The sequence below is a fragment of the Labeo rohita genome, chromosome 3 (assembly GCF_022985175.1).
Source record: "Labeo rohita strain BAU-BD-2019 chromosome 3, IGBB_LRoh.1.0, whole genome shotgun sequence".
In the NCBI taxonomy this organism is placed as follows: Eukaryota; Metazoa; Chordata; class Actinopteri; order Cypriniformes; family Cyprinidae; genus Labeo; species Labeo rohita.
Window position 1 is genome coordinate 9537952 of NC_066871.1, and position 12531 is coordinate 9550482.

General features: G+C 37.5%; 1 protein-coding gene across 20 annotated transcripts in view; it reads left to right on the forward strand.

Moving 5' to 3' along the window:
• The window catches only part of mslna (mesothelin a), a 28585-nt gene that overhangs the window by 10486 nt on the left and 5568 nt on the right, over positions 1–12531 (forward strand). For 5 of the 20 annotated variants that reach the window (XM_051106361.1, XM_051106362.1, XM_051106368.1 and 2 more), the window contains 38 exons: positions 52–73; positions 155–182; positions 270–360; positions 440–580; positions 669–880; positions 1131–1234; positions 1454–1572; positions 1682–1858; positions 2104–2135; positions 2231–2328; positions 2443–2465; positions 2594–2615; positions 2697–2724; positions 2812–2902; positions 2982–3122; positions 3211–3422; positions 3511–3638; positions 3812–3930; positions 4011–4166; positions 4259–4467; positions 4570–4655; positions 4791–4921; positions 5003–5128; positions 5236–5426; positions 5506–5597; positions 7294–7424; positions 7557–7681; positions 7764–7881; positions 7966–8178; positions 8340–8510; positions 8608–8760; positions 9028–9077; positions 9178–9310; positions 9409–9491; positions 9584–9713; positions 11657–11847; positions 11961–12051; positions 12259–12382. In XM_051106361.1, coding sequence (XP_050962318.1) covers positions 52–73; positions 155–182; positions 270–360; positions 440–580; positions 669–880; positions 1131–1234; positions 1454–1572; positions 1682–1858; positions 2104–2135; positions 2231–2328; positions 2443–2465; positions 2594–2615; positions 2697–2724; positions 2812–2902; positions 2982–3122; positions 3211–3422; positions 3511–3638; positions 3812–3930; positions 4011–4166; positions 4259–4467; positions 4570–4655; positions 4791–4921; positions 5003–5128; positions 5236–5426; positions 5506–5597; positions 7294–7424; positions 7557–7681; positions 7764–7881; positions 7966–8178; positions 8340–8510; positions 8608–8760; positions 9028–9077; positions 9178–9310; positions 9409–9491; positions 9584–9713; positions 11657–11847; positions 11961–12051; positions 12259–12382 — 4492 coding nt within the window. The remainder of the gene's footprint in view (positions 1–51; positions 74–154; positions 183–269; positions 361–439; positions 581–668; positions 881–1130; positions 1235–1453; positions 1573–1681; positions 1859–2103; positions 2136–2230; positions 2329–2442; positions 2466–2593; positions 2616–2696; positions 2725–2811; positions 2903–2981; positions 3123–3210; positions 3423–3510; positions 3639–3811; positions 3931–4010; positions 4167–4258; positions 4468–4569; positions 4656–4790; positions 4922–5002; positions 5129–5235; positions 5427–5505; positions 5598–7293; positions 7425–7556; positions 7682–7763; positions 7882–7965; positions 8179–8339; positions 8511–8607; positions 8761–9027; positions 9078–9177; positions 9311–9408; positions 9492–9583; positions 9714–11656; positions 11848–11960; positions 12052–12258; positions 12383–12531) is intronic. The other 15 variants (XM_051106360.1, XM_051106359.1, XM_051106358.1 and 12 more) reach the window with 15 other exon arrangements.

Consider the following 12531-nt stretch of genomic DNA (forward strand, 5'->3'; position numbering starts at 1 on the left):
GTTTCAACAAACAAAATAATAATAATGCAATATTTGTTCTCACTCCTGCAGTGCACAACAATTCCTGTAAATGGTGAGTGACTGATCATGTCTGATTAATTTGAGATGTCAGTGATGTTGCTAAAACTCAAAGTCTTTGTTTTGTCCTTTTCAGAGTCTGTCCTCTGTGCAAATGTCAGCAGGTGAGCTGTTCTGTCTGCACTCAAATGACTTAAACACTGAGCCCATGATGGTCTGCAATAAATGCTTCATGTTCTTCTGGTTTGCAGCTCTGCTTTGGATCAGTTCTTGAACGGAACAGCTCCAAATACAACAGGAGTTTGTGACTTTACTGTGTTGCAGTTCGCCTGTCTACCAACGGTAGTAGTCACTGCCTCATTATTCATTCTTTATGTGCATTATTGCTTCAGTTTTGATAACAGCTCTTTTCTGTCATCAGCTGTCACAGTTAAACTCTCAACAAGTGGCTGACCTGTTGGCTTGTAAACTGTCCAGCAATGTGACAAAAGAGACGTGGAAGCTTTTCTTCACCAAAATCAGCACAAACCTTGATGATGCACTTGTGAAATTTTCCAACAAGGTATGAAGATTATAATTGATTGAATTTTACTTTATTTTGTTTATACACTTTCAAGCTGATATAAACTATAAAATATGTTTAATTCCAGACTCTCAGTGCAAGCAGTGTGGCTCTATCCGATGTGCTGGATGTGATTGCTGACACCCGCATTAGTCGATTTAGTCCCCAGAGACTGAGAGATCCCGTCTTCATTCAGTCATGGTTCCAGGGGCGACTAAAAGCCTTCCTACCATCAGTATCTCAAAGACTCCTGTCCTGCTTCAGCACCAGAAACTTCACCTGTGAAAGTTACCGCACTATGTAAGTTTATCTTACATGGCAACACACAGTATTGGTCTTTCTTTCCTTAATGAATCAGTGTTTTAAACAAATGGGTTGAGTAAACGATTCAATGATTCCCTCATAAAACAGTCACTTGCATTTGTTCATGAATGAATCAGTGTTTCTGAACAAGTCAGTTTATTGAATGATATAATGATTCACTATAATGCATCTTAAGGTTTGCAAGTTCACATCATTGCACCCTCACATCTCTGTTTTTTTGCTACAGTTATGTGGAGCTAAATAGTAAATTTGGACTGATGGACAGTGCGACACAGAGATTTGTCCTAAATGAATTCATTCGTCCATTCCTGTCAAGACAATACAACACAGGTAGATGTTACATTATCATTTAATTTAACACACTTTGAATAAACTAAATCTATAAGAAATACTGATGTTGTTTGAAGATTTGTAAATGATTTCAGTTAGTATATACTATTCAAATGTGTAATGTATGTTTCTTGAAATTGACATAATACTTTACAGGACTCTATTTAAATGACCTCTGATGATCAGTAATGAACAAAGAATTTCATTATTTTAATTCAGGTGTCCAGTGCACATTGCCATTTAACAACAGTGTGGACTTCATTCTGCAAAACTTTGGCAGTTTCTCTCCACTGGCACTGCTTCAAGATTTTTCCAGTTTGAGCCGCAATTTTTCAGCTGTAAGTCAAAAATTGTTCTTGTCATTGAATATTAAATTAAAGACTGACTGAAGACACATATGCAAAATCTTTGTGAATGCATGTCAATGAAGTCTCATGTCATTTGCAGGTGGATGCTCTTCCTGTTCTCACACTGGCGCAACTGGGTGAACTGGTGTTCAGTCCTCCTGCTAGACCAGAAGACAGAGGAAACATCCTCACAAGAGTCTTTGACTTCCTTCTTCAATCCTCCAACAGAGACAAACTAAAGGGCTTCATCCCTTCTCTTCAGACACAGGCCAGAAAGGTGTTTAATGCAACTTTACATATTACCTGTGTAGAAATACATTTAACAACAACAATAATAATAACAGCTGTAATAATCAATATTATTTCTACTACTATTACTGTTATTATTATTATTGTTATTATTCATTTTTTTATTTAAAATAAAATTACACAATTATTGTTGTTATTGTTTGTTTGGTCATCAACTTTATTATTAGTCTTGATCCTGTTCAACAATGTCATGATCTCTTTTTTGTCCTGCAGGCAAATTTCAGTTGTGAAAACTACAGAGTCATGTAAGTGGCTTTTATTAAGCAGAACAAATATTGATCTGGATGTGTTAGTCTTGAATAAGATCACATTGATTGTGTTTTTTTTTTCTCTGAATCAGCTTTGACAGGATGGATCAGGCATTATCACCACTCGCTCCAAACCAGACTGAAGCGCTGCTGATGATCAGAGACTCAGTGATGATGATTCCTCCTGATGGTGAGACACAACTGAGCAATAACACTTTGCTCCTGAATACATGATCATATCAAAATAATTGCATGGAAAATTCTACCAGAATTAAAGTGTGAACTGTGTTTTATTTCCCTCTAGAGTGCATCGAGAGAACAGCCCAAGTAAGTAATGATGAACAGAAAGATCAAGCTCATGTTCAATAGATTATATGTCTGATTTTGTGTTTTAACCAACAAAAAAATAATAATACGTTGTAATATATAACATATGTTTGTTCTCACTCCTGCAGTGCACAACAATTCCTGTAAATGGTGAGTGACTGATCATGTCTGATTAATTTGAGATGTCAGTGATGTTGCTAAAACTCAAAGTCTTTGTTTTGTCCTTTTCAGAGTCTGTCCTCTGTGCAAATGTCAGCAGGTGAGCTGTTCTGTCTGCACTCAAATGACTTAAACACTGAGCCCATGATGGTCTGTAATAAATGCTTCATGTTCTTCTGGTTTGCAGCTCTGCTTTGGATCAGTTCTTGAGCGGAACAGCTCCAAATACAACAGGAGTTTGTAACTTCACTGTGTTGCAGTTCGCCTGTCTACCAACGGTAATAGTCACTGCCTCATTATTATCTCTTTATGTGTGTCATTGCTTCAGTTTTGATAACAGCTCTTTTCTGTCATCAGCTGTCACAGTTAAACTCTCAACAAGTGGCTGACCTGTTGGCTTGTAAACTGTCCAGCAATGTGACAAAAAGGACGTGGAAGCTTTTCTTCACCAAAATCAGCACAAACCTTGATGATGCACTTGTGAAATTTTCCAACAAGGTATGAAGATTATAATTGATTGAATTTTACTTTATTTTGTTTATACATTTTCAAGCTGATATAAACTATAAAATATGTTTAATTCCAGACTCTCAGTGAAAGCAGTATGGCTCTATCCGATGTGCTGGATGTGATTGCTGACACCCGCATTAGTCGATTTAGTCCCCAGAGACTGAGAGACCCTGTCTTCATTCAGTCATGGTTCCAGGGGCGACTAAAACACTTCCTACCATCAGTATCCCAAAGGCTCCTGTCCTGCCTCAGCACCAAAAACCTCACCTGTGAAGCTTACCGCGCGATGTAAGTTGGTTTTACTTACACGGTATGAACTGACAATGTAATTTTGGAGGTACTAAAATATAAAGTAAATACGTTGTTTATCTTTCAGCACTACAACTTTTGTGAATGCACCTCTACGTGATGGACAAGACATTTGCAGTCTCAATGTCACTGAAAAACAGCAGCAGGTCTACACAGACTTTATGAAAGCCTTCCTCTCTCGCAAGGACATTGATGGTTGGTTTAAAATATTTTCTTAACTACTTTAAATTCAACTTAAAAGCATGAAAATGCTTACAGTATAAAGTCATCTGCACAAACATCTCTTTATCTCCTATTATGGATGAGGAAAAACACCTGAAAGGTTCACATAATGGATCTCAATGTAAATGTTCTCGTTGCTCTTCCAGATCCCGGGTGCCTTAAAGACACATCCGACAGTGCGCAGTGGGTCACCAAAAACTTTGGGCCGTTCGTTCAGTCAGCTCCCCTAACTGACCTTGTGACACTAAACAAAAACTTCACAGCGGTTAGTGCTAAATGATGCAATTTCTGCAGAATTCCTCTTGGTAAAAAACATTGTAACAGCTGTTTTGTTTTTGGATTTAGGTGGATGTTCTACCTCAGTTGGGTCTAAAACAACTAGCTGAGTTCTCTCGCACTCCTGGTGCACTAACTACTCTTCAAAACGTCACCAATGTCATGCAGTATGTTAAGGATTGCCAGCTTCCTGCTTTCTTTGACCTATTTTCTGAGAAAGTGCAGGTGCGAAAAGAACATTCATGCTAAAAGAACTTCCTCTGAAAGATCCAGAAAACATTGCTTATGCTCTGATTATATTATTTTCTCCTGTACAGGAAATCCTGCCCACACTAGAAGTAAAAACAGCTCTGATTAAAAATGTATTTGACAGACCCATCTTGTCTAATCTAAGCATCACTAATCAGGAAGTTGTAGTCTGGCTCCAAAAGAGACTAAATCCTCTGTTAGCCAACTTTTCAGAAAGTCTGGTGTCACCATTTTTCACCATCCTTAACACAAGGGACTGCAATATCACTCAAACAGCGTAAGACCGATAGACTTTAAAGGCAATACATTTACATTTGCAGTGTATTATGCTAATTTATTTGACTGTAGACATTATACATTGTTTAATTTCAATTTACAGACTGGTGCTCTTAGACGCAGTTCGGCCTTCATTACCCATAATCACCACAAATGCAATCTACAATAACATTCTCAACTCCTTCAAAGGTATTTTTTCATGTCGCTGATATTAACATCACATTAAAGTCTTTTTCAAAAATCCACCGCCCCTGTGTGGCTGGATAATAAATCAGATCATAAAAAGAAAGAAAAGGTATAGAAAGATCTTTTTTGTTCTTGTAGGGCCACAGCCACTGAGGTGCTACATAAGCAACAGCTTTATCAAGTTCTTAAATGAAAGCCTGTATGGCTTTGGGCCACTTCCGGATCTGGCCACCTTCCTCACTCTGATACCACCAACTCGAAAATCTGAGGTACGCTGCGTATCAGGTCTACAGTTCTGATGCTCAATGCTCAATGTAAATGTAAACTGACGTTTGGCTTGTGTTTTTCAGCTTATAAACTCTATAGCTCCTTCTGAGCTGGGAAGCTACTTGAGACAGCCGAAAGTGGTGAACAACGATTCACAAACCTGTGCCGTTTTTAACAGCTTTACCAAAACCCCTGAGTTCTTGGAAACCGTGAGTTTGAAAATAAATTATGAAATGTTCAAATCACATTTATGTAGAGAAACTTCAGTGGAATAATTTTTAAATTCATCTTTTTTTTTTTTTTTTTTTTTTTACAGGAAGAGGTTCCAGATAATGTTAAAAGCACCATCCTTCCCTGTGTCTGGCCTCTGGCGTTGACAAGTGACAATGAGACAGAGGCTGATTTGTGGTTTAACCGTAGGCTGAAGCTTTACTTGAAGTTCCTGAATAAAGATCTAATGGGGTCAAATGACACACTGAACGCATCTTGCCAATCATACAAGACTATGTAAGTGTAATTGGCTGTGGTGAAATTTAGGTAGTAAAAGTCTTCAGGAACGTTTCAAATGCTTTCTCTTTTCTTTTAGGGTCGGTGTTTTGGGCAGCAGTTTCAACTTTACTGGCTCTCAGATTACCAAGGGCGATGTGTACGCCACCATCAAGACATATCTGAAAACAGGTAAATTAATCTTTTTTTTCTTCATAAGCATGTTTGTTCTTTGCTTAAAGGAGACCTGCTGCGCCCCTTTTTACAATAGGTGTCCTCAAAATGTGTCTGTGAAGTTTCAGCTCAAAATATCCCACAGATCATTTATTATATCAATATCTATTTTGAGTGGAAGCAGAAAGCAGTTATTTTACGTGCATGTATTTTTAAATGCAAATGAGCTGCTGCTCCCCGCCTCTTTTTGCAGAATAGGACTGTGCCTTAACAGCTCGTAACTCAGATTGCCAAAAAACTGATCAAAACTGACCTGTTTAGTTTTGATTATCATGTCTTTGTACTGAAATCATGCGGTTTAAAGACACGTTAGTCTAAACTTATAATATATATACGGTTTTCTGAGCACACACATCACACGGCGTGTGAGTACTAAACTAAGTTCTCTTTCATGTCTTATTGCGCTTAAACTGTCAAATACACACAAGTTTAAGTTAAAAACACACGAGAAACAAAAAAGACAGTTATGTCAGTGAAAGCAAAGAGCTGGGAAAGAAATCGCATGGTTATATTAGAACTGTGTGGCAGCAGCGTGATATACAGTAAATAAATCAATAAATCCACTGCTCTCTTGTCTTGTCTGAGGCTGGGACTTTAAATAGTGTTCTGTGCTCATCTGTGTAGCCAACGACAGAGCAGATAGCATGCTTTGCTTGAACTTTTGCCATGGCGTTAGAACTGGTACATTGTGGTCACTTGTGCCATGGGTGGAAACGTGCAGATTAAGGGGTGGTTATATTATAAGAAGTTCCCCTTTCTACGTCACGGGGGGAGCGAAATCTGAGCGGCTCTTTTTTCACATGCTTGCAGAGAAAGGCTTACGAAATCAAAGTTACTGGGTTGTCCTTTTTCACGTTTTCTGGGTTGGTAGATCCCCTGGGGACTCGACTTTAGCAGTTAAACATGGAAAAAGTCATATTTTCATGATATGTGTCCTTTAGGAATGCAATAAGAAAACAATCAAGCTAAGCCAGTTGTAGTTTTAACAGTGTCATGTAAACATGGCTGAAGATGCAAAAAAAGAAACAGATGAACCAAATCAATTGAGTCATTTACGCTGGAACTGCTCCGATTGATTCAAACTCGTGACTTTGATCATTCATTTCAAGTGATTCACTAGCAAAAACCAGATCAAATTACAAGAGACATCCATTGTCGAATTGAATGATTCAAATCAAATGGTTTGTGATAAGCAATTTGAACGTGGATTGCGAATCATTTGATTCAAAGCGTAACTTCAGAGTGCGGGTTGCGAATCATTTGATTCGGATCGGGACTTCGGTGCGGGTTTGTGAATCATTTGTTTTTGATCAGGATTTCAGAGCGATTTTGCGAAAGTATACAAAAATTCAAATCCTTCAAGAAAATTAACAGTGGTTGGATGATAGTAAAAGTATAGTATACTTTGTAATACTTTAGTGGTAATACTTTGCATGCGCGTCACTTTATTTTTTCTATTTTTTATTAGTATGAGTTTATTTATCTGTTTCTCTTTTTTTAGAATTTGAAATGGAACACATTGTTTAAAAAGTGAGATCTCTTATTGAAGTCCTTGAAAATAAAAAAAGTAGTGCTTGAAAAGTCCTTGAAAGTCCTGGAATTTCATTTTACGGTATCTGTATGAGCTCTGATATTATGATTTTTTTTCTTTTAGATGCTGAAGCAAAATGCTACAGCTCCACTGACGCAAAATTAAGTTCAACTGCGTGGTTTGTCAACTACATTGGCGTATTTATAACTTCATTGACTCTGGACGATCTCTACTCTTTCGGCCCTGATAAGACGGTATGAACCGTATTCACTTGTTCATATAGACCATCAATATTTACATTATCATACCATGTTTTGTGTGACGTTATATTGGTGAAAGCAAATGAATGCATATTGTTAATTCCTGTCTGTTCTTGTTGTTTGCAGATGAAAATCTTCGCTGTCAACTCTGAGAACATAAAGCTGTTCAATCAAAAGGAACTTCCGAAGAAAGTCATCAGCCGCTACACTGAACTCATCTTTCTGCAAAACTCCAGCTTTAATCTTTTTGAGTTAGTTTGAATAGAAACCAGAACAAAATCTCAAACGTTCTCTGATTTCAGCTTGTTTAACATGTTCTCTGTGCTCCACTAGATTGCCTTCGGTTTTGCAGTGTGATGCCCCAGTATCAGCCTTCACTACACTAAGTGAAAGTCAAGCTAATACTATTCTTGGAAACTTCAAGACATCTTGCTCAGATGTGGATCCTGCGGTAAGCATTCCATTAAAGCCTAAAGTCAAGTTATTTCTTCATGTTACCGTGATGTAACCGAATATTCCTTGCACTCATCTTCAGATATCTACTGCCCTTACGGGACACATCAAGACCATAGATGCTAGTACTATTACCACCTTGGGAAGCCAAATTGTTGGCCTAACAACTACACAAATAAACTCGGCACCTCCAGGGGTTTTGGTCAACAGTGTCTCAACACTGGGCAATATGTCTGGATGGTCACTCGGACAAGCCAAGGCAATCGTAGAAGTGCTTCTCAGTGAAAATTTTAAGGTAAAATTTAATTCACCAGTGGAAGACATTTGCCTTAAAACGTGTTAAAATGAACGTGCAAAGATTTAAGATGCATTTAAGTACTTTTTTTTTTCAAAATATCCTTCTCAGTAGACCATAAAATCCTACAAAAGAAATGACTTTTCTTGACTTTCTGACAGATCGAAACTTCCAGCACGTTGCTGACTCTTGGATCCCTGATTGGAGGGATCCCTTCAACAGTACTGACAATCATTCAGCCAGCACAAATTCTTGAAACATCTAAAAACACAGAATTTGTAAAAAACATAGTGGCTGCTCCAGAGATTGTTCAGAAGACCGTTGTGAACCAGGTAGGTGAACAGCATTTAAGCATATTAAAAGATATTTCAAATGCAAAAAAAAAAAAAAAAACGGGCATTTAACTATCTTTTTTTATTTAATCTCTAGATAATCAAAGTGGGATCGACACCATCTGTTTTAATGACAAACGTTCCCAGTGACTTGGCCAGTCAAATTCCAAGACAGTTCCTGGATCTTACCACCACTGTAGATGTAACAGTTCTGCAAGAGTTTAACAAAAAAAAGTGGAAACCTGAACAGGTACTATAGCAAAATACAAATATAAACCAAAATAAAGGGGTTTTCGCAGTGAAGATCCATTTTTGGTTCTCCAATGAACCTTTTCTTGAACAGTGCTTAAGAGAACCTCAGACGAACAGTTCAATAACCTTAAGAACCTTTTTCCATTATAAAGAACTTTGGATGTTTAATGGAACCATCGATGTCAATGAAGATCCTTTATTTAAGAATATAGTTTTTCAATGTTCTTCTGCTAATGTCATTTTTTTCATCTAAAATTTTTTATAGGCAGTTCTTTTCTTCGATTCTGTGGCAGAGGCTTTTACTGAACCTGATAAGTAAGTATTTTTGCTTTTTTAACCGTTGCGTAAAAAAATACCTTATGAATATGCACTGAAAGCGAAATTTTGACATTTGTGATTTTGTTTTTGTCTGCAGCGTGTCAGTGGAAGTTTTGCAAGGATTTACATGCTCACGAGTGCAGACATTCACCCAAACCAAAATCAAAGGCCTGATCAAAGCCTGCCGACCAAGATCAGGCAGAAATAGGGTGGTACTGAGCGAGACTCAGGTGAGATCTGACGAAAACGCTATTCAAAAATGTGATTAATTGAGCTTAAAGTCGGAACACGAACAGTGAATATGCTTTGTTTCTAATTGTTTTCCCAGCTGACATGCATGTACAGCTTTATCAGAAAGGAACCAGTTGTTGATTTTGAGAACTATCCTTCAGATGTATTGCTGTACTTCGAGTAAGTGCTTACTGCCATTTTTTAACCATTTAATCTATTTCTTTAAAAATGTATTGTTTGCAAGTTGTAAAATGCTTTGTTGTCCTCTTTAGTTACGGTACAATCAACAAAACCCTCTGCAAGGCATATTTCACACAAGTCGGAGCAGCAGATCTCTCAATCTTTTCAAGCACACTAAACGGAAGAAAGGAGATTTTGTTAAGCAATGCTATAGATTGCTTGGTAAGTATTGCCTAATGATATAGATCATTTAGGCCCAGACACATGAAGCTGATATCAAAGAACTAGTGGTGACGAAAGGCCACTAAAGCTGTGTTTACACTAGTGCGTTTTTATTTTAAAACACATAACTTTTGCTACAGTTGCACTTATCGTTTACACTACTCCGGCATTTTCGACCCTCGAAAACTGAGACTTTCGAAAATGCTGCAGGTTTTAGTTTGAAAACTCCAGGGATGCTTTTCAGTGTAAATGGGCCAAAACTGAGACTTTTGAAAACGATGACATGGCTGCCCACATTCGCTCTGATGACCCTGTAAACAATAACATAATGCTCATTGTTGTACCTATAGATATGTGTAGGTAGATTCCCCATACGACCACTTCAAGCATGTTGACGCGTCCGCCATCTAAATAATAGGGCACCTACCTATACATATCTATGCTTGTACCTGCATGAATGCTCATGTGGCATACATTTTCAGTTGTGTAGTGTAAACGGAGATTGTTTCTAAAACGCAGTGAAAATGCCAGTGTAGATTATGATCGTTTTCATTTTAAAACGTGAATCCAAATGTAATTCCGCGAATTGAAACACTTCATTAATTATCACATTTCATTTCCCCTTTTTTCTTGAATTTGTGTTGGCATTTTTGCCACAAGCCCTCGTTAAAGGTAAAGTCCACTTCCAGAACAGCAATCTACAGATAATGTACTCACCCGCTTGTCTTCCAAGATGTTATCTTTCTTTCTTCAGTCGTAAAGAAATTGTGTTTTTTGAGAAAAAACATTTCAGGATTTTTCTCCATATAACTCGGTGCCCCGAGTTTGAACTTCCAAAATGCAGTTTAAATGCGTCTTCAAACGGTCCCAGATGTGGTTGTAAATGATCCCAGCCGAGCAAGAAGGGTCTTTTCTAGTGAAACCATCGGTTATTTTCATTAAAAAAATACAATTTAAATACTTTTTAAACTCAAACGCTCGTCTTGTCTTGTTCTCCCTGAACTCTGTGTATTCTGACTCAAGACAGTTATGTCGAAAAACACCAATCATATTTTCTCCCTCAACTTCAAAAATCATTTTAAAGTCATCCTACATCACTGCAGAAGTACTGACCCAGTCTTTGCAAAGTGAATATGCAAAGAAGATCAAACACCCTCAACAAAAAATGGGAGTTTTTCGACGTACCCTAACTGTCATGAACCGGAAAAAAACAGAGGTTGGGAAGAGCAAGACAAGATGAGCGTTTGACATTAAAAAGTATATAAATTGTATTATTTTTATGAAAATTACTGATAATTTCACTAGATAAGACTCTTCTTCCTCGGCTGGGATTGTTTACAACCACATTTGGGATCGTTTGAAGCCACATTTAAACTGCATTTTGGAACTTTAAACTCTGGGGCACCATGTCATTCCATTATATGGAGAAAAATGTTTTTTCTCAAAAAACACAATTTCTTTACGACTGAAGAAAGAAAGACATGAACATCTTGGATGACAAGGGGGTGAGTACATTATCTGTAAATTGTTGTTCTGGAAGTGAACTTCTCCTTTAATTACCTAACCTTGTGAGAGAAAATAACTCTACATACCAGCAGGTGGCAGTAGTTTGTGTTTATTATTCAAAAAGGGAAATTGGAAGAGCTGCGGACATACAAACCATAAACGAAGCTCTATGACTTTGTTGACTGTTTGGCTTCATCAATTCAGTTTTTCTTCTGGTGCACTGGTTCACTAAGCTAAACCATCAATCGGAGTGCTCTCTTTTACCAACAGACTCTGCCGCCAATTCAACATGGTCACATGGCAAAAAAGCAAATTAGTGGTCCAACTAGTACAGTGCAGAACAGACACTGGCTGAAGGCCGATCATGTGTCCCAGCCTTTAGATATTATTATTTAGTATTATATTAAAACTGTAATTATTCTTATTTTTCAATTCAGGGCATTAATAGAACAAGCATCAAGAAACAGGATCTGACAGTGCTGGGCAACTTGGTATGTGCTGTGAGCAGTGACGTCATCAGAAACTCAGACCCAGAAATACTTGAGAACCTGAAGAACTGCAAAGATCTCTCAGATTCACAAATATCAGCCATGCAGGAACTTCTCATGAAGGGAACTTCAGTATATGGGCAAGTTATCTTGAGTCGATTTATCAGTATGCAGGAGAATCTTATTTTTAGTCCATATTCGGTGCACTGGTTATGGTTGTGTGGTAATGGAAGATTATGTCTTTACTATTTAGACCAACAAGCAAGTGGAATCAGAAAACACTTGATGATCTGGGAATTCTGCCTTTGTACTTCTCACGAAGCTTTTGGGCATCATTCTACGAGGTACATTACATGTAAACATCAAACACAGCCACATTATAAAATACTGTAAATGAAACAAATGCTATTGGATTTCAGTCTTTTACTCTACTTCAAATTTCAGTGAGCTATTTGAAAATTGTTTTAAAGTAAATCCTACACCATTTTTTTTTGAGTGACAATGCCTTTACCTAACCCTGTTATTTTAAACATGTCTCTTGTTTTATACAGAATGATTTAGCCAGGTTCATGAAAACCTTTTTGAAATTTGTGCGTGGACGAAACACACCAAAGTTACAAATGAAAAAGCTGTTCCAAGCAATCATTGTAACCTCAACTAGAACCAAGAGGGCAGGTATGCTATCTTTATCTCAGTTTTTTTTTTGGATTCTCAGCTAATTCACAAATCTCCACAATTAAGCAATATCACACTCTTATTCATGATGATGTACTGAATACTGAATCAGATGGCCTTCATTCTGCCTTAGGCAGTGATATTCATCA